At 48.1% G+C, this 24,231-nt stretch overlaps 1 protein-coding gene across 2 annotated transcripts in view; it reads left to right on the top strand.

Annotated features, from left to right (window-relative positions):
• Positions 1-24,231, top strand: part of LOC146801760 (beta-1,3-galactosyltransferase 5-like) — a 152,236-nt gene that overhangs the window by 22,239 nt on the left and 105,766 nt on the right. The window contains exon 1 of one of the 2 annotated variants that reach the window (XM_085621236.1): positions 85-467. The exons of the other annotated variant lie outside the window; for it this stretch is intronic. Coding sequence (XP_085477362.1) covers positions 459-467 — 9 coding nt within the window. The 5' untranslated portion in view covers positions 85-458. Of the gene's footprint in view, positions 1-84; positions 468-24,231 lie in introns of those variants that run through there. 2 annotated transcript variants of the gene reach the window in all.

Genomic DNA, 24,231 nt, shown 5'->3' with positions numbered 1-24,231 from the left:
GCGGCTTGGCCACTGTTACACTGTGCCGTGCTACACAAACTGCGTCACATCCGGCAGTTTCTATTCCCCGCGGAGCTGTGCAGTCGGTGCATTGAACCATACCTTGGAGACCGCGTCAGTGAGCTGAGCTGTGCTGTACGTTGTTTCTCGCTGGCCATCGGCTCCGGGTTTCCCAGCAGTTGTTCTGCCTGTCACACAGTGATGTTAGTCAGAGCTCTGGTATGGCAGGACGGGCTGGTGCGGATTCTTGCACGGGATGGCCTCTGCATAACATCCAGGCTACGGCTTGCACTATTCAGCGGGCCCTCCTGAGCCTCGCTGCTAATGTGGTACTGCGCATGCGTCTCTGTGCTGACGAACTGGCCCGGCCTGATGCTTATTATGGATTTCTTTCGACACGTGTTTCTCATTGAACAAAGCAAGTTTTGCAGATTCGAACTGCAGGAACCAGAGGCGCCATGCGAACAGTAGGTATTCCTTTGAGAGTTACTGCAACTTCTTTGTGTCGGTACCTGTAAATTCAGTTTTTGTGTGTAACTTAGCACAGACCTTGTACTTCAAAGGGAATGTCGAGTTTGACTTTTGTATACAATGAATAAAAAAAGTCAACTAAGCCTCAAACCCAGTCCCGCGAGCTAAGAGCTCACTGATTCGTGTTCTAGGCAGAGTTTCGAATCCCTGCAGAGCAGATTGGTCTTTACTGTTGAGGTTGGTAAACCGAGTGTCATTAAGTTGAATCTTACTTTATGTACAGTGCTTCGAAGCCACAATATACTGTGTGGAAAGCGCTATATAAAATGTATGATACTATGTGTTCTCCTGGCCCGCAGCACTTGCTTTCTTGATGTGTTTTGAGATGCTGATTGAGAATTGGGGGACGAGAAAACGGCTGGGGCTTGGATCGTGCACTTTCTGCTTCTCTCAGTATCACGAATGCAAGTTTGAAGTCTCCCGCCTTAGTGTTAAAACCGCCCTATAGGCCTTCCACTTGCCCCAGCCGGATGGGCTTACAGAGTAACATGCGAAGCGCAGAACACTGTTCTTCCGTGCCGCAAGCATTGCACACTCAAATGGTTGCACCTATTGAGAAAGCATTACCGACATTTTATTTATTTTTACACCGCAATAGTAGATTTTGAGGGGAAAAAAGCATGAATTTACATATTCCGAATCTCCCATCTGTTCTCCTTTTCCTCATGGAAAACTGTGTATGAACTTGAACCAAACTGAGGTTTGGGTCTTTTGGGAGCTTTCACCACCGCTACCGCCGCATCGGACATGGGCCCTGTACTTGGACCATGAAGATACGCAAGGCCGGTGTCTAGAACCTTCCACTTCTCCGTCTATGAGTAACATCCAGATTACCACGAAACTTGACGTTCTCCAGGGGCCTCCTTGAACCATATTATACAAATCCTTTTGTGTGCACCTGTTGGCATCGGAGGTACGCCAGCACAATCACAAGGGCCCTTCGTGAATTGCCTGGCGCTGTGGCCCCTTGCGGATGAGGGAACCCTGTGTGGCACGATGTGAAAGAAGCTGTCGGGGAAATGCAGTGATTGTTCCCCTATGAGGTGGTGCACAGTCATTGTACCCCCCCGCACCATCTTTCTGGGGATCCCTTTCCCCTCTTCAAACAGAGTCCGGTCTCGAACCAGTGTGGCCTCTTTCTTGCACTAATGCACTCTCATCAGCGCAAGAGTAAAATGTCAAGAGTTTGGGCTTTTGCTCATGACGGCACATTTCATAGTATAATCAGGCGCACTGTCTCAGTCGCTGCCGGGTACACTGTGTGCGACGGGAGCATACCGAGACAATGTCCCAATATGTAATTAGGGCCCTAATGTGAATGTCAGTCTCAGTTTCCAATCCTGCCTCGCCCCAGGCTCTCCATTCCCCAGATGCACATCATACCCAGGCGAAGAGTTGAAGGATTTGCACAGTTGCATGTTCGAGATCTTCTGTTGTCTCTCCTAGGCACTTAGTTTTTTAGGTCTCGCATGAGCCAGCGCTTTTAGCGCTGCTCTCGCGAGAGCTTTAGTAAAAGGGGGATTTGGAAGTGCAAACCAGTGCTTTCAGGCCGCCAACTACAGTGCATGTGCGCCGGGCGCGCGCACCATTTGGCAGCCTGCGTGATCATTTCGCGGCCGCTTTGATGTTCTCAGTGAGCCGCGCGGCCACTGAGAACATCAAAGCGGCAGCGAAAGTGCACACCATTTGCCACCCCCTCCCTTATCCCACTTCCTGCTTGTTCTCACTTGCCTTCCACCGATTGTCCTTTCCACAATGGGCCCTTTCGAGGTATGTTTTATTCCATATGGGAGGATTAGAGCTTTTGTAAAAGGGGGATTTGGAAGTGCAAACCAGTGCTTTCAGGCCGCCAACTACAGTGCATGTGCGCCGGGCGCGCGCACCATTTGGCAGCCTGCGTGATCATTTCGCGGCCGCTTTGATGTTCTCAGTGAGCCGCGCGGCCACAGAACATCAAAGCGGCCGCGAAAGTGCACACCATTTGCCACCCCCTCCCTTATCCCACTTCCTGCTTGTTCTCACTTGCCTTCCACTGATTGTCCTTTCCACAATGGGCCCTCTCGAGGTATGTTTTATTCCATATGGGAGGATTTTTTATTTTGTGCCACACTTGCATTGACGGGCCCTCTTGAGGTATGTTTTATTCCATATGGGAGAATTTTTTATTTTGTGCCACACTCACATTTCTCGGCAAATGCGTAAAGCATTCATCACCTCCCTCCTACAATGCACCCTACAACATACAGAAGTAAGATCGATTACATGTACATGTTGCTTTTATACTGAAGACGAAAGTCAATTAGGAAAATCTTTAAACTGAATAGGAATCGGTACCCTCTTTTGTGACTCTGTTGATATGGGTACCAAAAGACAGATTAGTTTCTGCTGTGCCCTATCATTCAAAGTATCAATATTATTATTCTATGAGAGGCACCATTATTGTTAAATGAAACATACATTTGAGGCGTTTGTATGACGTGCACATTGTGTGGTTTGAGCAGTTTCCATTGTGTCAGATGAGGTAAATGAGACACAGAGATTAAAATGATGTGCCCAAGACCACACAATGCGGTGAAGTAGTAGAGGCTAGGATCTCAGCCCTGATTTCCTTGTCTGCGATGTAAACGCTGAATCTGATCTTCTGGTTTACATTTACAGATATTTGTACACTGCTTTTTAACATTCTAGAGTTTCTAGAACTAAAATAGTACTCTATTGGAAAACGATAGAAGCTTTCCTATATCCCCTGAAGCTGATTGCACCAAGGTACGCTGTGCTGTTGCAAAAGAATCATTTTGAAACTAGCTTACTTTGAAATTCCTTTTTTGTGCTGGGCTCGTTACATTGGTAATATTAGTGTTTTTCATCTTTCTGTAAATGAAGTCCTCACAAAGATAATGTAACTGACAGTGAACCAGCTTGCAGTCAAGTCAAACAACTGATACACTGCAAGACTAGGAGCAACCGGGTTAGGGGCATGAGGTCAGGTCAAATAATTACAAGCTCCCAAAATAGTCTGAAGTTAACACGTGCAACGAAGCTGCACTTACAATACCCCCAGAGCTCAGTTCTTCGGATGCTCGTGCTGGCTGGAAGATAAACGTGTTCACAGAGCAGCAGGCACACAAGAAACAAGGAGCTTTGGGTCACAGCCCAGCCAGGGGAGCTACTCACATGTCAAAGCTGCTGAGGGCAACGGCGGTCCTCAGCAGGTGCCCCCCTATCCAGTGTCCTGTGCCTAGAGGGGCCCCTGCCTTCACCCCATCATCAAATTACTCCGCCCTTGTTACCCAATTATAATCCCAATTCACTCCATGGAATCTGTTTTTTTGTGTGGAGTTTTATGTAGCGCTAACTAGACCCGGAGGTATCAGAGCGCTTTACATGAGCACCAGTTACCTTACATACGCATTCATTATGTTAGGCACTGGGAGATTAAGAGATTTGCCCAGAATCACAGAATGCTGAGCGTACCTGCCGAGACTGCCCTACCCCTTAGGCCACATTCTCTCCCCCTGTCTGCTGCGCCCTTTGGGTTGCCGCCTAATAACCTTCAAATCATTGATTTCAGGTGTGTACGTCTAATTAATTAAATTGAAGCAAAATAAGACCACAACACCCACAATGCATTAGACTCTCATACAAAAGTTCAGGATTGGAAACTGTGCATGACCTGGAGGGAGGTGGCTACCCTCTGTGTACCAACTGTACACACAGAGCGCTCTGTAAGGCTGCCCGGGGGGGGGTTGCGCAGCGGCCCCCCCCCCCCCCCCCAAGAGGGCGGCCGCCTTAGTGCCACAGGAAGGCACAGGGGTGGGAGGTGTAGTCCCCGGGTTACACCAGGGGAGACCCCAGCAGATGGCTGCTTCCGGCGGGGGCGGGGAGGAGACAGGGGTATTTATACTGTCTCCGCCCCCTCCTCGCCCTCTTGTCCTCTCGTTCGCCTTGAAGGGCTTGCGTCGTCTCGTCGCTGGTATCTGCGGGCCTGGTCGTGACTCACGCGCCTTGGCCCGACTCGCCGTCCGTGGTTTGCTCGCGAGGTTCCACGGGTGGCCCGCTGGTCTGGCTGGTGCCCCTCTTCTGTGTGCGGTGAGTCGTGGAGCTTGTAGTTTGGAGGTTGTGTTGTTGGTATGGCCGTCTCGCATGCCCTGCCCCTGGTGGGGATTTTGGTGGCGGGGGTGTAGCAATCCAGCATAGTCTGAGTAGTCCGGGTGTGTTTTGCCCCTTTCGCAGAGCCTCCACGCCGTGTCGTTTCACGTGGTTCGTTGGTACCACAGGTGTCCAGGTTTTGCGTGAGGCCGGGTAGGATGAATTTTGAGCGACCCTCCCCTGTGACTGGTTGGTATTGGGGGTGCTGCGTTTCTTTCCGCGGCAATTAACAGGCCTCACATAAATGTCAGATAACTCGTGTGATTAATTATCTTCCTGGAGAGCGAGCAGGATTTTGTATAGTTGAGGTTTTGACTTCGGTGAAGTTCGTGCAGAGGGTCAATGTGCCTGCTGCAAAGAACGTGTACCAAGTAGATTACAGAGTGCGTATGGTGTGAATAGGTCAGCTGGTTACTATTTTCAAAAGAGGCATCCTTTTGTTACTTGCAATTTATAACTTAAAGTCCTAATATTCAACAGTGAGCTACAAACGTTCATCTAGAACTGCATACACACCGCAATGCATACATTATTAGAACATTGATGAATGTTGCAAAAAGGGTTAATTTGGCTAGAAATCGACTGAGCTTGTGATTCTTCACACCAAGCAACCTTTAACTATACTGCCTACCAGTAGGGATGACATGAGATGGCCGCACTTATCTCCGTGGATGGGCCGCCCCCCTGTAGATGTACGTTTTCCAGATGTCGGCTGAAATAGGCTTTCACTTATCTCACCTCCCTCTCGTCCTCCCCAGCGTTATTTGCCCGACCGCGTGATTATTAAAAAAGTGATTCTTAGTTCCGGCCCGATGCCGCAGGTTGCGCTGCCGCCTAGGGTGCTGTAATCAAGGGTTCGAGTCGCGAGGCCGCATTTTCCCCCGTGAACCTGGGCATATCACTATTCTCCGCCACCGGTACCAGGCCGCGTCTTCACCCGGTGATCCTGGACTAATCTCTTACATCTACCAGGAGCTTGCTCTAAGTCTTGTGCCTGTCGATTTCAAACTCTTCCTTCGTATGCCGGTGCAACACTGTTCCGGCTCGGAGCCCACCAGCTGCGCTTCCGCCCCCGTGTGCGGGAATCCAGGGTTGAGCCGCGAGGTCGCGTCTTCAGCCTGTGATCCTGGGCAACTCACTTAACCTCCGCATGCCGGTGCGATGCGTTTCTGGCGCCATGTTGAGCGAGACTGGTTAGCGCAGTTTGTTAGAGAGTGGGGCTAATGACATCACGGGCGCGTGTTCGATCCCCTTATGGGTCAAAGGGTCAAAAATGTCATCTCGTTCGGGGCGAGTACGCGCAATATAATTGGGACAGTCCACCACCGTGGACTTGCTTCACTGTCCATGATGTGGGTGCATGCAGGTCGTGGTATGTCTCTTGTAGAACCTGCGCTGGTATCAGCACGAGGGGGAAACATGCATCACCGCAGTCAGCATCGGGGCTGAGAACAATTAGATTTGCGTGCTGGGTGCCCAGGCTATTGTGCCTGCATATATGATCTGCTGGCAGGCAGGCATTTCGCTTATGCCCGTAGGTTGCATTGTTTTCATGCGCTAACGGCTATTGTGACGCCATAGATGAGCAGTTAGGGAGGCGGGTAAGTTATTTGTGCCCATATGAAGATTTGTTGTCTCATTGGTGACATAGCCCAAGCGTGTAGAGTTTAGGAACCCAGGTTCACGAGGTGGTCCGACCCCTGAGGGGCCTGGGGTGCGACGATAATTGGCATAAGTATCTCACGCACATCTGAGCAAAGGCATAATGCGGTGTTCAGGACAGCTTGTCGCAAGGTTGTCCCGAGTACATGGCGTATTGGGTGCTTCTGTTGATGTTCACGGGAGCTATGAAGTGAGTAGCGGGTTTTCAAGGCTAAGTGCTTATTTGGTTATACATAGAGCGCTAAGATGGGGCTACGTGTTAACAGCTGCCGACCGCTGCTTGAATGAGTCGCAGCACGTGGTTAGAGGGACGAGTTGATCATATGTCGTCTAGCATACCGATTGTAAGTGAACGGAGGTAATTGCCTTGCCTATGTACTAGGTAGGGCAGAGCATGCGGCGTCGCGTTACAAGCTATTGGCGCTGTACCATTGGCCAACTGCATATCCCGAGTGGGAGGGTTGGCAGTGCGGCTCGACAGGCACAATGAGTTCTCTAATGCCAATGTTTATTTCAACCCGCATGGTGTAGGGCATTTTGGCGGCCCCAGGCAGCTTGCCTATGCAAGCGCGGCACTAGGGTAGGTCACTGGGAGGTAGCGCTGCTCTGCTTGTCTACTATTAGAACTGCAGGTTGTGGAGCACTAGGAACATTACTTGGGCCTCGAGTGCTCCTCTGTTTTGACTAATTTAGGCGGCCGTAATTGAGAGAGGAGATGGTACGTCGGCGCTGTCGCTTCTGGTGCAGGAAACCAGGGTTCGAGCCTCGAGCTCGCGTCCACATCCCGTGAGTCTGGGCAAATCACCTAATCTCCCCGTGCATGAGTGTGTAATCTAATTACGGTTCTATGTTTAGCGCTCCAATAACTTTGGGTTGAGTTTGCGCGATATACATATGGTGTGCAGTAACGCACAGCCAGTCTGGATCATTGTGGTCTAAGGAAGGCGGTGCTTCAGGGTCGCCCAGGCATAGAAGGGTCTCTTAGCGGCAGCCGGCTTAAAGGTGGTCGGCTTCATCGCCAGCGCTAGGTGCACATAGCCAGTCCGGCTCCATTATGGCTGCTGCTTTCCAGTTCGGGCACGCGTGCTGTGACCCTGTTTTTTTCATTCGCCTCTGCTGGTCTCAGCTGGGTAGTCAATAGTTGGCCTTGTGGTAGGTGGTGCTATTTGTAGTAAATATAGGGAATAAGTGATATGTCCTCAGTATGGCATGAAGCTGGAGCTCATGTTTAAATGTGTCCGTTGTGTGCACATACATTTACTTGTATAACATGTAATTCTCAATGTGCGTTAGATTAACGCTATGAAGGGTGATCAGGCAGGCCTTTCATCGAGCGGGACAACTAGCAAATTTACGGTGTGCTGGTGGCCGGGCTGCATGCCATAGTCATTGCCTGAGCTAGTTAGGGAGCCCTGCAGACCAGTTTTTAACTTTTATTCCCGACTTGAAGCTTGCGCAGGGCGCACCCGGCTCTGTTGGTGTCTTTCATGGAGAATTGGCGGTTTACTGGTGTGGGGGGGACAGCCCAGCTGTCGTATTAGCAGGCTGGCTGACATGATATGTGCGCAGTATGTCAGGCAACTGGAGATCATGTATCGTTTCAACACCTTTGCGCTCACATACACGGACATTTGTATAATCAAATGTATTTCTCAATGCGCATTAGAGTAACGCTATGAATGGTGATCATGCAGGCTTCCAAGGAGCGGGACACTTGTCAGGCGTCATATGGCTGTTGCCTTCCAGTGGGCCCACGGCACGTGCATGTTGACCCTGTTTTAATACGCTTCTGTTGGTTGGCTGGTTAGCCAATAGATGGGCTTGTTGTAGGGAGTGCTTATTTTGTAGTTAAAATAGGGACGCATGACATGGGCTCAGTATCCCACGTAACGGGGGGCTCTGGTTTCACGTTTCTACACCTGCGTCACATCATTGACACTTGAACACTGAGATGTATTCGCAGTGCGCGGAGATTAACGCCATCTATAGTGATCAGTCAGGGTTTGCCTCTGTTGGCCTCTTGGGGTTCAAAGGGAATACTGGCGGGTCAGCTCCCCAAGCTTGATTGCCACGCTGCTGCGCTTCTTGACACATGTGTATGTCTCCAGACAAGTGCTGCTTGCAAGGTTAGTTTGCATTGGTTTGGTGAACACTTTATCATTTCGCTTGCGGTCGGAGAACGTAGATTGTGTTGGATTTAGCATTTCATGTCATGGGACAGTGAGCGGTAAGCCGGCTAGCAGTAGGACGAATGCTCCGTTAGTAAGGGAACACCCCTGGGTTAGGCGTGCACGGCTAGGATCTGAGGGCAACCAGCAAGGGCTTGCTTCCAAGGTTTGTGAAGTGGATCAGATGGGCCATGCGGTGCGGCAGGGCACCACGCATATTCTATAGGTCTCAGTTTGAATTCTAGGTCCTTGCTCAGGCACGGGTAGGTTCGGATTCTTATATGCCGGCACACCTTTGCAGACATTTACATTCCGGACGCATGGTATACGTTCCACCGACCCCCAAACCCACCCCCCCCTCCCCCCCACGAGAGGTGATCTCACAATTTCAGCGTTCTAATGTCCAACGGGCCTAGGGGGCGGATAGTGGGGCAGCAAGATTCTGGCAGGAGGGAGCGCCGCCAGGCGGCAAGGACTTTGAGAGTATCAGGGATTTGAAGGTCCCGCTGGGTGCCTGTCAGGGTGATCTCCCAGGGCTTAGGAGGGGTCATGACATTAGTCACCAGGGATGATTCTCATGCGGGGCGGTGGTCCCGACCTCATTTCGTATGATGCTCCCTGTCGGGTCTGTCTAATGTTCAGCCAAAAAGGTTTTTAAATCATCAGCCCCTCTTCTCAGCCTTACGGTGAGCAGTATGCAGGCGGTCTGGGGATCAGTAGGTTGGGGGGTGCGCGTCCGTTCTGGGGGCTGTGACTGTGAGCCGGGTGTTACGCTTTGAGTCCTAGTCCGGCTTGCTGCAGGGCCGGATGAGGGTTGATTCTTAATTGGTTGCGATGGATGAGGAGGCAGAACCCAGCAGCACACTCTGCTAAGCTATGTTTTTGACGAATTGTTGACCTAAGGCCGAGGTGGGCGCTTCTAGAGCAGGGCCAGAATGATTTGGCCGGGCAGCAGGACAAAGGTCTTTTCGGCACTGGCAGACTGGTGCAGGCTGCACGTAGTGCCATTGCAGAACATAGATTTCTCATAGATTATATGTATTATATCTATTATCTATTGATATCTTTTGGGGACATAGATTGTACCATGGTGACCAACTGGTTGTGGGTTCGTGCCCAACAGGAGTAAGGGAATTGCATTCTGTTCCATCAGGCGACGGGTACCGTCGGTAGCACCAGCAGCTGTAAAGCTTCGATTTTCACCCGGGTCTGGGGCTGGCAATGTCATCTAACTTTGCAGCCAGACACCGAATAGGCAACGACAGACTTGCGATGGTGCAACGGGCACTCAGCAGTAGAGTCAGCTGAGTCTCATCATACCCTGGTATCTGTCTGTGATAAACATAAGGTTGGGCTACACACGAACAGGCACTCTAGGGCAGCTGGGGCAGGAGCGTGCCAGTGCCAAGTGGGGGCGGGTTGCCTGGTTAGGGCTGCCTGTTGCGAGGGAGCACTAATACGGATAGCCTCAATAGCGCGTTTGCATTCATAGAAGGCTAAATTGGTACTTGTATGGCAGGGTGCCAGTTGCTTCAGTTATGTGCGTGTTCCTTGGCAGTGTCAGGAACATTCAGAAGGCATTATTGGTGGTTAGCCTGTTGTCCTGCTTTTCAGAGGTGTTTTAGCTCAGGCATGGCCAAGCATGGGTTAGATGCCGGGGTCTTCCCTGCGATTCGTGTTAACAGGCAGGTGAAGCAGCAGAACTTAGAGGGGCTTGGGTCTGACCTTTGGTTCCAAGGGCAGAGCCTGGTCAGCTCACTTAGTAGCCCGCCCTTTAGTTCGACAAAACAGGTACAATTATAGTGAGTAACAGGTAACTTCCCCCGCCCTCTAGCACCGGCTGGCAGCTATGCAGGTTGTGGGAGTGGCCTTCCCACGGGGGCGATTGGGTCCATATGATTGGGGAAAACTTCTAGGAAGCATATTTGGGCTGCAAAGTAGCAGGAGAACCATTGGCATTCCCAGTATTAACATAGTGAGGTATTTATGCTTTGGTTCCCCCCGGGGTCACGCTGTCTTGTCGGCTCCCTGGTATGCGGGCAGAAGTTTTGGGAGGGCAAGGCTCCACATAGGGGGTGACTGTCGGAAGGTGATGGTCATACTCCGATTAGTGCTAGACTCAGATAACGGAGGTAAGAGGAAGTAGAGCGGGTTTGTCAACTCTTACCTCCAACCGCGGGCACTTCCTGGCAGGAGTGTCTTGTCATAGGTATTGTTCTTCAGCCATGCAAAGGTAACATTGGACCTACGCCTATTATAGGTTTCAGGTCATATCAGTCAAAATTCACGGGGAGTTTTGGAAGAATGGGGGCATTTGTCCTGAGGGGGCATGCTGGCTCCGGTCCTGCATGGGCTAAGACTTGTTTGGCTGGACCTGGGGAAGCCCGGTTATCAGCATGTTGTAAGTTAAAAGGCAAAGAGGTTTTGGCTTCATCAGGCAAGGTCTTATACACGCCGAGTCCACAGGGTGCCAGGAGGAGCTTTGGGCTGCACCAGGTTGTAAGGAAATAAGTCTACCTTGGTGGGGGGCCCTGGTAGTGACGGTGGCCACTCCCAAGGCTGTGGAGGAGTTACAGGGCGATCCAGGGTCTGCACATACCAAGGGGTACATCATGCAGCAGCACCGCGGGGTGCTAAGCCAGGATACCCAAGGATGTTTAAGCGTTGTCCCCTGGAAGAACGACGGCGCCCCGTTAGCCGACAGGCGGTTGTGGGTCTGAGCAACCGGGGGCTGCCATGTATGCTCCGCCCACCCCTCACAGGGCGGGGGCGTGTGAAGCAAGTGGACTGGGGGTCCACGGATGGGAGGGGTGGCCCCTTCCAATAGTTGGTATACACCATCTGGTGTTGCCATGGTGACTCTAGGCTTATCAGACGGGCAGACGGCATAGGGGCTGGCGTGCCCTGGTATCGCCCGTAAGATAACCCACCACCAGCAAAAAATGTTTTGTTTCTCTAAAAAAAAATCAAGCATTTGCAATGCAATAGGCCTTGCATTTACGCGAGTTTAAGCTATTGGCATTGAAAAGGGGGACCCAGGGGGTGCGTGACGCGAGCCTGTCACCCCCTGGGTTGTTCGCGCAATGGAACAGCCACACAGGTGGGAGGGAGAGGTGATCAGGGAGGCGCGCGAGGGGAGGTTTGATATAGAGGGTAGGAGGGGTGGGAAAATCACTGTGCCCTCCGGAGCTGGGAGGAGGGGTTTCCTAAACTTTTTGTCCGTGGCAGTTTTCCGCAGTTGCTTTGGGCGGGATGCCGTCAGCAGCGGAGGTGCGGGAGGCCGTCCGGGTGATCTGTGCTGCCGGCCGGAGCGACTTATTGCAGCCCAGAGTTCCAAGCCAGTCATGGGTGGGCCTTGCCCGAGCTCCTCGCAAGTCTGCGAGTGGAGTGTTGAAAGCGGTGGCAGCCTGTCTTTCCCCGGACCCTGGGGCCGGTGGGGATGTCGTAGCGGATGTCCTGGTGAGGCTGCAGCTAGACGAGGCTGCAGGCAGCGAGGGGCAGGCTGGCTCTCAAGTGGTGGCCCCAGGAGGGGAACAGGTACGTGCGTCCACTAGCTTGGCTGCGGGAGGGCGGCGCGCTACGGTGGGTGGCAGGAGGGGGAGGTCCATAGGCTCGGCTGGACTGCGGGGGAGGAACGCTGGTATCCGGTCGAAGTCTGTGAAGTTGGGGGCAAGGAGGGGGAGGAGGGCAGTGAGTGTGGGGGACAAGGCTCTTTATGGCAAAGTCCAGGAGCGCGTTAATTTCCCTGCACAGGAGCCGGCGGCATTAATGCCCCAGGGGGTGTGCTCAGCTGGTGAATTTCAATGGGCAGTAATATGTTTTGAGTCCAGCGCAGGCACTCTCAGGGCTAGTTCACCATCCTTTGACCAGGGAGTCCCCTTTGGGGGAGCAGTTAAGGGGTTTGCCACATGGGAGAGGTAGTTTGGCTCCCAGTCTATTTATGCCCGGTACAGCCTCTGTGGTTGGGGATTGCTTGTCTTATGCGAGTGCACAGGATGGTGTGGGGACAGTGATATTGTCTCCTGGGTTACAGCCAGTCCACGCTGCGGCCCCTTTGTTAGTGCACACAACAGGCAGTGGGGAGGCGGCTAGGCAGTGCAACAGCCCCTCGGGAGTGCTGGAACCACAAGGAGCGCCCTTGGGTGAGTCGGCCACGGTGGCATTGCAGGAGTCACAGGCGGGTCACTGGGTGTGGGTGGGTACTGAGGGTGCAGTTTTCCGGCCCCAGGGTGGTATTTTCAGGGGTCCTGGGGGCACAACAGGGGGGAGGATCAAGACAGTTTGAGCGGCTTGCGGGACACTCTGCCGGTTTTCTCCACACGGAGTGCGGCCGGTAAGCAACCATTGCAGATGGAGCGCGCTGTGGCTCCATTTGGGGGGCCATTAGAGGAAGGGCGATCTGGAGCGGATTTCCTTTCACACTCGGGCCACCCCTCAGCTAAGAAGCAGTTGAATTTGCAGTTTGCTTCTGGGGGTTGGGGCGCTTTGGAGATGTTGGGGGTCAGTGGGGCGCCTCATGATGGAGGCGGTGATGCTATGCTATTGGGCATTGACAGTGATGATTTGGAAGAAGGTGAATTACAGGATGGGGATGGGGTTGGGAGGGAGCATTGTACGACATCTGGAAGGGGTAAGAGGGGTTTGTTGGGGCAACACAGTGTTTTTAGTCTTTTGCAGACGTCTAGTGCGGACCAAGCAAAAGCGCGAGAGCCTGCAGCTGTCATTCGCCCTCAGGAGGTCCGTCCAGTCGGCCATCAAGGTGCAGCTCCGTTGCCTGCAGGTACGGCGGGTTGGTGATCGGTGTGGCAACAAGGGGGTCACCCTCAGAAATTAACCAAGTCCATAGGTGTTGGGGGGGGGGGAGGCATTGGGGGGGAAAGGGCGTCTGCTGGGGCAGTACTGGTGCAGATCGGAGCTTCCGAATCCCCTCTACTTCCACGGATGGAGTGATCACACAGTCACACACGCACACACACATCACACGCTGGTGGGGCCCATTACACCAACATTCATCCTACCACTCTTATCCGTGCCATATATAAGGGGAAACACTTTCCTGATACCTAACCAATCTGCATGTACCCTGAGGTCAATGGCATCTACTAGTTGCTTATAAATCTGGCGAAAACATTTAAAAAAATATGCAAATAAATTCAATAAACATGACAAGAAAATAACCACCTGACACAGAGATTCAAACAGAATATTTGTTTATCTAAAATTGTAAGAAAAGCCAATTAAATGCAAATTCATTTCTCTCATATTTACCTATTCTGTCTAAATGTCAGATCCTAAGTCAGAACCGGTCCTCAGTAATTCAATCGGAGTTTCTAGCCGTCATGTAGAGTCATCGTCCTCTCCGTCAGCATCGGGACCTCGGATCATCAGTTCAGGAAGAAGTGGCACTAGACCTTTCTAGTCTACTAATATTTATACTAAAATTTACATTCTGAAATGTTACAATTCATTGTTCAGAGCGGATGAATGGCGGAAATAATGTCATCTTGGTACATTTGAGATACTGTGGGAGATTTTCTCACACTTAGATCGTTCCAAATAATGAATAGAAAAATAAGGGGTCCATAACTAATTCGTTACTTCTACGGATGTCTCTTTTGGATAATTTGTATCCCAATCGTGGGATCATCAGCTCATAAGTTCAGTATTTGTTTTTTGTAACAAATATCATGTTCAGGGGCTCTTGGCATCCGTCCTGGGTTTGTCGTCATGATCATGGCTTTTCAGTTTGTTGAGAGGGCAAGGTCACAGGCAGCGCGAAGCCTCCTTGCAAAATTTTCCATCAGCTCGAATGCAGGCTGCGGGTGGTAGCCATCTTTTGGTAGGCCACATTGGGCAACTTTAGTGAAATAAAACATAAAACAGAATTTCTGCACGGAAATGATTATACAGTGTTACTCCCCTGCTAATACCCTTATGTGTATGTATTTATCTAGCCATTTGCGACATCAAAAGCCATTAATGCATATTAATTATAAGCGACAAACACAATAACATCACATAAGCAACATCTATTTCTGTCAGTTTGCTCACCAACTTAGTTCATTTATTATTTTAGCCATGCAATAGCATTCCCACGTGTAATTCTCTTGTTAATAAGGTTGGTTAGACAAGACTCGACAAACTTTTAATGATTAATAATTAATCAGTAGTACTTTTAATTATAACATGCGAAAATGAAACAGGTATTCGGTTTTAAAGAAAAAACCCTGCTCCATCAATCCCCCCCTTTGGTGATATCTTATCACCACAAAAATCAAAAACCCAAAAAATCAATTTAATTCTTCTTTTAGAAGAATTCAAAATATCTTCTTGTTCATTCTTTTCAAACCCTTGTTTCCATCTCATCTTCCTTCTTAGTTTCTATATACATGCTTTCTCTTAGCTCTTCTAGTTCTATTTCTTGTTCTTTTGTCTCCTTTTAACATTTTCTTTTGTAATTTTCCTTTTATTTCTTCTATATCTACAACACATACACCCTAATCTAAGGATCAATAATGCAACAATTACACAGGTTAATGGAAATAATATCTTACCAAAAATGGTACTACCTATTTTAGCTACAAAATTCTTAATAGGAATCATCTTATTAGCCATTTTAGTCCAGATACTTTCAGCTTCCAGTGGTACTAATTCTTCATGCAAATCAGTGATATTTTTGATATAAACTTTTAGATCTTTGCTTTCGTCAGGAATGTAAGTGCAACAATGTTGAACTTTCAGCATTCCACAGACTCCACCCTCTTTTGCCAAAAGAATATCAAGGGCAAGTCGATTTTGCATCGCCATAGCACGCAAAGCAACCATTTCTGTATTAACCAAAAGAAAGCCTCCAGCGGTGCTTGTTGACAAGCGATCCACCACTGTTGACAGCTTCCGAATGCCAAAGGCATTTAAAGAAACTCCCACTGCTGGAATTAAAGCTCCAAAAATATCTCCTACAATTTCTGTCCATGTTTCTCTTCTATAGCGTGTTAATGGATTAGTTTGTTCAGCATTTTCTACTCTATCCATGTGTAAAATCTTTGGAAAAACCAGGCCAACATAACATGTGCCAAACCAATGGCCAGGCAAACGGTAATAAGCCTTGTTCCCACAAATATAATACACTCCCGGGAAAACTGGATCTTCTCCTCCTCTAAATCCCCATCCGGTTGCAATAAAGTATGTATCATGGCACTCACTAGTCCCATCTATAGCCATAGTTGGACTGGCTCCATTTTTCAATTCTTTTTCTTTCTCAATATCCCACATTGTGTCACTCATTTTATGCCCTTCTGCTTTCTTGTGCATGTTCAACCTTCTTCTCTCAACCATGTCTAGAAAATGATTCTCTTCTCCCTTCAAACTGCAAGTTAAATTGTTTCTAAAAACATATATTAAGGTTAATTCTTTGGTTTCTAAAAAAATCTCACCTAAAGTGTTAGCTTCTTTTGCAGGATTCAGTGCTTTATTCATAGGCAATTGCCCAAGAATATTATCTACATTAGACATATTATAATCTAATTTCCCTAACTGGTAAAATATACTAATCAACACACTACATGAAATTCCATACGTAGCCGGAAGATGATGATAAGTCACTCCTTCCGAAACAGAGGCAGGTAATTGCATGCAAACATAGCAATCCCTTACTTCCATTGATTTTACGTATTCATACAACAATTTAGAAAAAACATTGCTAGAAAAATCATTAATTGACCTATCCTTATGTATATGTACATTGCTAGTTCTAGTTGGTACTATCTTCTGTGAACTCTTCCCTATATTAGTTCTGTTCTCAGTGTGACCTTCTAAAGTGTCTATAGTAACTCTAAATGAAATCAGTAGAGCAAGCACGCTCCAAAGCAGCAGAAAGGTACATCTACTTTTATTATTCTCAGTGTTAGCTATTTTGTTATTTTGACCGTGTCTTTTGACTTAGCCTCTTCTACTCCTCTACCAAACTTCAGGGCAACAAGTACCCAACAGATTTTACAATCTACTAATTTTAATATTGCTTTTTCTTTTCTTCTCCCAAGTGATTTTCCTTGGATTTACTCAATTTGGATTTTCATCACTTTTCACTGTCTCTTCATCATCATCAAACTGTATCAGGTCCTGAACATCCGTCTCTTCTCCAATGTCGGATAAGATAACTCTCAGGATTCCCACAGCCTCTTCTTCAGCAACCTCTTTCAGTATAGCCTCCTCTGGACTTCCTTGACTGTCTGCCTCTTCTCCTTGTTCAGGCAGCGCCACATACGTCCATTCCGGTGACTTATACCTCTGGTTTGGTTTTCTTGTTCTTTTAGTTCTCTCAGGTATCTTTGTTTCTTCTTCTTTAGTTGGATTTTGACTTGACACTTCGTTCACTTGTTCAGCTTTCGAAGAGTTAACTCGTGTCAGTCGATACCTCAGTCTCTTTATCTTATTGGACCAAAGATCTCCTTTAGCATTTCTCTTTTGTCTTCCTTCTTTATTATTTCTTTCTCCAAGCCAAGTTCTTTTTCTTAGAACTCGTCCTCCATGTATCTCATTGTCACTTTCATCAGACTCTGTCTCAGTTGCCTCTTGTTCATCAACAGCTTTCTTTTCTCCAACAACTTCCTTTTCTCCAACAGTCTCTTTTTCCCCCAATTGAGATTTCCCTACTTCTGTCCCTCCTCGGGTCTCCGACACGCAATCTTCTTGCTGTCTGCTTGTCCCTTCACCTAGCTCGTTGTTGATGTTCCCTACACCTCCTCGGGGTTTTTCCGCAATCTGTCCCTCTCTGTCTTTGTCTGTCCCTTCTTCTTCAATATTTATCTCAGGTGGAACTTGTCCAATTTCCTTATTTGATTCAGGTGTCACTTCTGTTGGAATGTTCTTTTCTTTTCTTTCTTTCTTTTTGTGTTGGTCACCGTTAGTTGGAACCTCAGGTACTTCTTCAGAATCTGAACTTGCCTCTGCGGTTTGCACTGTTCTTTTCAGAACCTCTTCTGGTGGGATGAAAATTTCTCTTGACTCACTTTCCCCACTTTCAGGATTCTTTTTCCTTCTTACTGTCTCGCTGTCTGCATCATCACTGGAATCTGATTCTTCAAAGTATTCTTTTCCAGTGCCGTCTCTTGGATTTGGAACTCTCAGTGTGTGACTTGCATGTATCCAATTTTTCACTCCAGCACACTTCACAGCAGTCGTTGTGGTCAGAATGACTTGTCTTGGCCTTCCCCATCTTGGAACCAGGCAATTCCTTCTTCTGTGGACTTTTATCCTTACCCAGTCCCCTGGGCTCAGATCATGGGCTGGTTTCTTTTCAAGTGTGGTGGCGTCTTCTCCAACCTGGTGAAACACAGAATGAACTGCGTCAGCCAGGCCCTTACAGTAATCCAAAATCATGTCATCAGTTATAGTCATCAGCTTGTTGACTGGTACAAATGCATGTCTCATAGCACGTCCCATGATAATTTCATGTGGACTCAAACCTGTTGTTCTGTCTGGAGTAGACCTAATGGTCATCAGGACTAGAGGCAAGACATCGGGCCATTTCATTCCTGTGGCTAAGCACATTTTGCCAATTCTGTTTTTGATGGTACCATTCATTTGTTCAACCACACCAGAAGCTTCTGGTCGATAAGCACAACATAGCTTCTGCTGTACACTCATTGCTTCACAGATCAGACTCATGATTTCATTATAAAAATGTCCTCCTCTGTCTGATTCAATGGTTACTGGGAACCCGTACCTTGGGATGAACTCTCTTAACAGTAGTTTAGCCACTGTTATCCCATCGTTTCTTCTTGTTGGATATGCCTCCACCCACCTGGAGAACAAACAGACCACCACCAGGACATACCTCAATCTGTTGACTTGGGGCATTTCAATGAAGTCTATCTGCATTCTTGTGAAGGGTCCTCCCTCTCTGCCTATTGTTCCTAGGCTCACCACTGTTTTCTTTCCAGGATTGAATTGCTGACATATCAGACATCTCTGACAGAGACTTTCTGCTATCAGCCTGAACTTTGGACTATACCAGGTTTGCTTAAAGGCCCTTATCATAGCTTCCCTCCCCAGATGTCCTTGGCCATGATACATCCTTGCCATTGTTGACAACATGCTATTTGGCATGACTGGTCTTCCATCCCTATAGACCCATACATGATCTTTTTCCCTTGGTGCACAACCTGCTTTCACCCAATCTTTCATTTCCTCATCTCCTGCCTTATCCTGCAGCTGTTTCACTTCCTCCCATGTTCCCACCTCATTAGTAAACATCAAGGAACAAGAAGATATTTCTCTTTCTTTACTCCGGTTAATGGAATGATTGTTTCTGGCACAGTATTGTGCTATGTCATTTGCGAATTTATTCCCAACGGTGACAAAATCATCACCTTGACCATGAGCAGCACATTTTACCACTGCTAGTTCTTTAGGCAGCTGTATCGCCTCTAGCAGTTTTCCAACCACTTCAGCATTCTTTATAGGAGTTCCACTTGAGGTCAGGAAACCTCTTTGTAGCCATAGCTGGCCAAAATCATGGACAACTCCGAAGCCATACTGGCTGTCAGTCATCACAGTCACTCTTACACTTCTTCCAATTTTACAGGCTTTTGTTAGTGCCACCAATTCTGCCACCTGAGCGGATTTAACTTCTTTCAAAGGTGATGCTTCCACAACTCCTGAAACTGTACATACAGCATATGCAGCACTCAGTGTTCCTTCATCCGTTCTTAGGCAAGATCCATCCACAAACAACACATGATCACTCTCAGGCAGTGGCAGATCTCTTATGTCTGGTCTTGGTTTTGTACAGTAATCAAGCACATCCAGGCAGTCATGATCAACTTCATTTCTCACTCCCACACATTCAGCATCAGGCAACAGTGTCGCTGGATTCACATTCACACATCTCTCCAGGCTCACATTGGTTGCACCAAGAATGACTTTCTCATATTTATTCAGCCGACTATGAGACATGAACTGTGTCCGGCTCCTTGTTAAAAGGATTGCCACATCATGAGGTACGAATACCCTTACAGGATATCCCATTATGATTCCCTCACTTTGTTCCAGACTTTTACAGGTAGCAGCTACTGCTTTTAGGAAACCTGGCAAACCCACAGCTACTGGGTCAAGTGTTGATGAGAAGTAGGCAATTGGCCTTCTCAGGCGTCCATGTTTCTGGATTAACACTGAAAGTGCACATCCATTTCTCTCACTACAATACAGCTCAAATTATTTTTCGTAATCTGGCAATCCTAGGGCAGGAGCTTCACATAGTCTGTCCTTTAACTCTCTAAATGCAGCCATTTCTTCTGGGTTTAGTTCTTATAGGTCTTTCACCTCACTTTTGGTCAATTTAATCAATGGTTTGGCAATCAGGGAAAAGTTACTTATCCACTGTCGACAGTAACCCACCATTCCCAGGAACATTCTCACTTCTCTTTGTGTCATTGGGGCTCTCATTCCTCTAATGATTTTAATCCTGTCAATGGTCACTTTTCTCAGGCCTTTCTCAATGTTATGTCCCAGATACTGGACTTCTTTCTTGCAGAATTGCAATTTGGCTGGAGATACTTTTAATCCTCCATCTGCCAAGTGATTCAGTAAAGCAATGGTGTCTACTTCACAAGCTTCACGTGTTTTTGATGCCACAAGTAGGTCATCAATATACTGGACCAAGACTGAATTTTCAGGCATTGTTAGACTTTCCAGAGATTTCTTTAGCAATTGATTAAATATTGAAGGGCTCTCTGTATACCCCTGTGGAATTCGGCACCATGCCAAAATCCGCTCTCCAAATCTAAAAGAAAATATTGGCCGGCTGTCATGATGCAATGGAATTGAAAAGAAAGCATGACACAAATCAATTACAGTATACCATTCTGCATCATGGGGAATCTGATACAAAATCACTGATGGATTTGGCACAATGAGACAACATGACACAACAATCTTGTTAATGTTTCTCAAATCTTGTACTATTCTGAACATTACATTAGGTTTCTTCAGTCCCATTATTGGTGAGTTACATGGGCTGCTCAATATTTCTCTTAACACCCCCTGCTGAATCATCTTCTCAATTATGTTATTCCTTCAATTATTTCAGATGTCAGTCTGTATTGCGGTATGTTTGGGTAAACCACTCCCTCTTTTACAGTAATCTTTACTGGATCTACATTTCTCATCAGACCTACATCTTCTCCAGTAAAATCCCAAACTGCTGCTTTCACTGTCTGTTTCAATTCTGGGGGTAATGCATCTGGATTAAATACAGCATATGTCCCCAAAGCCTCACATTCCCTGTTATCCATGGTCATTCTGTATAGGACATCCTCATCTGGTGTTTCAAAGGTTATTCCATCTGGAGTACAGAAAATAGTGCAATTCATCTTGCACAGCAGATCCCTGCCTAGCAAGTTCAGAGGACTAGTGTCACACACCACAAATCGGTGCATATCTGAAAATGTCCCTATTCTAACCCTTACTGGTTCAGTAAGATGAATTTTAATCTGTGTGTTGGACACACCAACTACTTGGATTGCCTCATCCGAGAGAGGAAGATTCTTTATATCAGCTGACCTGACAGTTGATCTCGTAGCTCCTGTGTCAACTAGAAAAGTAACACTTTCACCATTGATTTTTCCATCTACAAAAGGTCCTGCCTGGTCTATTTCTAGAGTTGCGCCAAGTACGCACTCTTCCTCCTCTCTTCGGCACCGTCAGAAGTCTCCCTCAGAGTCACTTCCCTCATTTTTCAGCCAATATTGGGCTACAGCGCTTGCGCGTTTTGGCTTGATTACCTGCTCTTCATCGTAGAACCCAGACTCTTGGCTGTACTTCTGGGATCCTCTTCTCTGCGGCAAGGGTGGTTTTGGCACCTGATTCTGCTGCTTAGCAGCCTTCTGCTGTTGCTGATGCTGACCACACCCCTCACTCTGCACCTGTGAATTCAATGATGGATTGTCATCATTAGTAGACGGTGGATTCTTACACTCTGATTTCCAGTGCCCTAATTTTCCACAGTTGTGGCAAGGGAATTTCTTTTTCGCTTCCTCGATATTTCCTTTTCCCTTTCCTGGACCAAACCTGGGTTTATTTCCTGGGTTATTTGCTTGTTCAACCAACTGTGCTTCCTGTCTTTCTGCAACTTTCACTTGTGCCCACATTGCCTTTTCCTTCAGTTTCCTTTGCTTCGCCTCAATCTCATCACTGAAGTATTTTGCATGTCTCAGGATCTCATCAATCTTCTTGCTCTGCCAGTCTACGGTATGCTGCCTAATCATTTCACTGATCTCAGGCCGCAAGCCATACACAAATCTATATACAAAATGGCTCAGGTCCTTGTCACCCAGATGTTCATCTCCACTGAACTGTTTGAAAGCTAATATTAGTCTTTCATAATATGCATGGACTGATTCTTTTAATTCTTGATGTGTTCGATCTATTTTAACCCAGTCTGTTTCTTTGGGGGGTACCTTATTCTTCAAGAAGGCCATAACCTGTTCGTACTTTCATGACCTCCGGATCTGGAGCTCCTGTCTTTGGATCTCTTGGGTATTCCTTAGTGGGCCAGTCTGACTATTTTACCTTCTGCCCACAAGTCTGCTGGTACAATTATATCAAACAGACTATTCAGGTCAATCCACAATACTTTTGACAACTTCACAAATCTGTCGACCTGTCTATACCACTCGACGGGCTTCTCCCTTAGTCGACGGAAATCATTTGTAAATGACAAAATATCCTGTCTGGTCCATGGGACATGTACATACCCACCTCCTGGAATCTCCCTCATAGGGTAGGCTGTCACTGCTTTCTCCTTTTATTTCAGAGGGAATGTCGAGTAAGTTCTATCTGTCCCATCCTCTCTGTGAGAAGTTGGCCTGATGTATGATGTCACTAGTTATAGTGTACACCTTATATCAGTCCAAATACCCTTATGGTGATTGGTTGTAAAGTCAACCTTATAGACCAGCTATCCTAGTGGTAGCATGGACAAGAGCAGTCTTAGGCTAAACTCTGAATGGCATGTGAAGCCAGCTGTGATACCATATATAATCCCTTGAATACCAAATGAAAGGACACCACAACAGATATATATATAAAATAAAGTGTATTTATTCTAAGCAAACCCTCAGCACTCTTTATGAGATTAGAGGTAAGTACAACACAGTCTTATTAATGCATACAGTAAGTCACACAGGTAAGTAATACAGTTAGGCCCTAGGGGCCACGCAAACCATATACTAAGTAAGTGGTATAAGAACCACTGTCACGGAAATAGAATAGGCCTAGGCCTAGGGAATCGCTGGGGCTACACTACACTAGCGTTAGTTAGGAAGTGGGAGGCCCACGGGATTCGTGTGCAGAGTGGAAACACTCACGCGTAATGCGTAAAAGTCAATAGCAATAGTACAGTTTAGAAAACGGTAGATTTAGGACACTTCCGGAGTAGCTAGGAAGTTGAGACTTGAAAACTAGACACTAGGATAGTCACTATCCTGATGAGCACCGGAGTACCCAAGTTACCTAGCCCACAGGCTCCGGGTGCATAGGGGTGAAGATGCGTCGTTTTCGTCGTCGACTCCTATGGATGCCTGAAGAAAGATGCTGACAGGCAGTCAGTGAAGAGTGTCCGGTGGATCCCAAGGCTGGGATCAAGAAGAGAAGAAACCTGCAAGCAGAAGGGACAGAGTCAAGGTCACTAGCCAGTGACCACGTGGAACCAGGAAGGAACCAGGCGATGTCGTGAAGAGTTGCAGGTGAAGGTGAAGCTTGTCGCTGCAGCCAGGAGGACCAGGAAGCGTCGAGGACGACCAGGACCAGGAGGCGAGCTGTCCCACGAAGGCTCTTGCTGTCGGCGGCGTCGAAGTTGGACTAGGACTCACCAAGCCTTGGCAAGCGGAACCCACGAAGAACGAAGGACTTGCTTCTGGTGCAGACCAGGAAGGTCTGGGGTGCTTCTTCTTTGCAGAGAAGCGGGAGCCAGTCTGGAGGAGCCAAACCAGCGCAGAAGATTTCAGGGTGCGTCGTCACAGAGGCCACTAGCCAGCGGGCAAGCAACCGGACAGACGCGGCAAGCAGGAAAATGCTGAAGGGCCCCACGCAGGACTCGTGGAGTGTGGGGGGCTGATCTTCGGTGCAGATGGTGCTTGGGGTTGGGGCTTCTCAATCCCCGGTGCACAACTTCGAGGGTACCTCAGAAGCTGCGCTGTAAGTTACTAGCCACTTTTCCCAGGTAGCCGGTCCCACGTCGCTCGTCGCCTCCACGGATCTCAGCTCTGCTGCAGATGTGGATGAGGGTCGGAGAAGTCTGGAAGTCAAGGCTCTGGTCGGGCTCTGCAGTCGGTTCCTCGTAGAACGGTCGCAAAGCAAAGGGTAGTCTCTTGATGGTGCCTGTTTGCACAGGGTAGCCACTCCTTGGCTACAAGGGAGATTCTTCAGTCTTCTTCTTTCGTCGAATGTCGAAGGTCCAGAGTTTCTGTTCAGTTTTGCAGGTTCAGGATAATCTAAAGTCTTGAGGCCCAACTCCCACTCTTATACTAATCTGGGGGGCTGGGATACCTGCTAGGTCACGCCTTATGGGTGGGACCTGGGAGGGGGTGGTTACACCCACTTCCCTTTGTCCAGTTTCGCGCCAGAGCTGGGGCTGGAGTGCCCCAGCGCTGGTTTGAACTGGACTATGCAAGGAACACCTTGTGTGCCCCAGGCATGTCTCATTCCTTTCAGCCCACCCTGC

This window comes from Triturus cristatus, chromosome 8 (genome assembly GCF_964204655.1).
Source record: "Triturus cristatus chromosome 8, aTriCri1.1, whole genome shotgun sequence".
NCBI classification, from domain to species: domain Eukaryota; kingdom Metazoa; phylum Chordata; class Amphibia; order Caudata; family Salamandridae; genus Triturus; species Triturus cristatus.
This window is presented reverse-complemented; position numbering and strand designations above follow the sequence as displayed.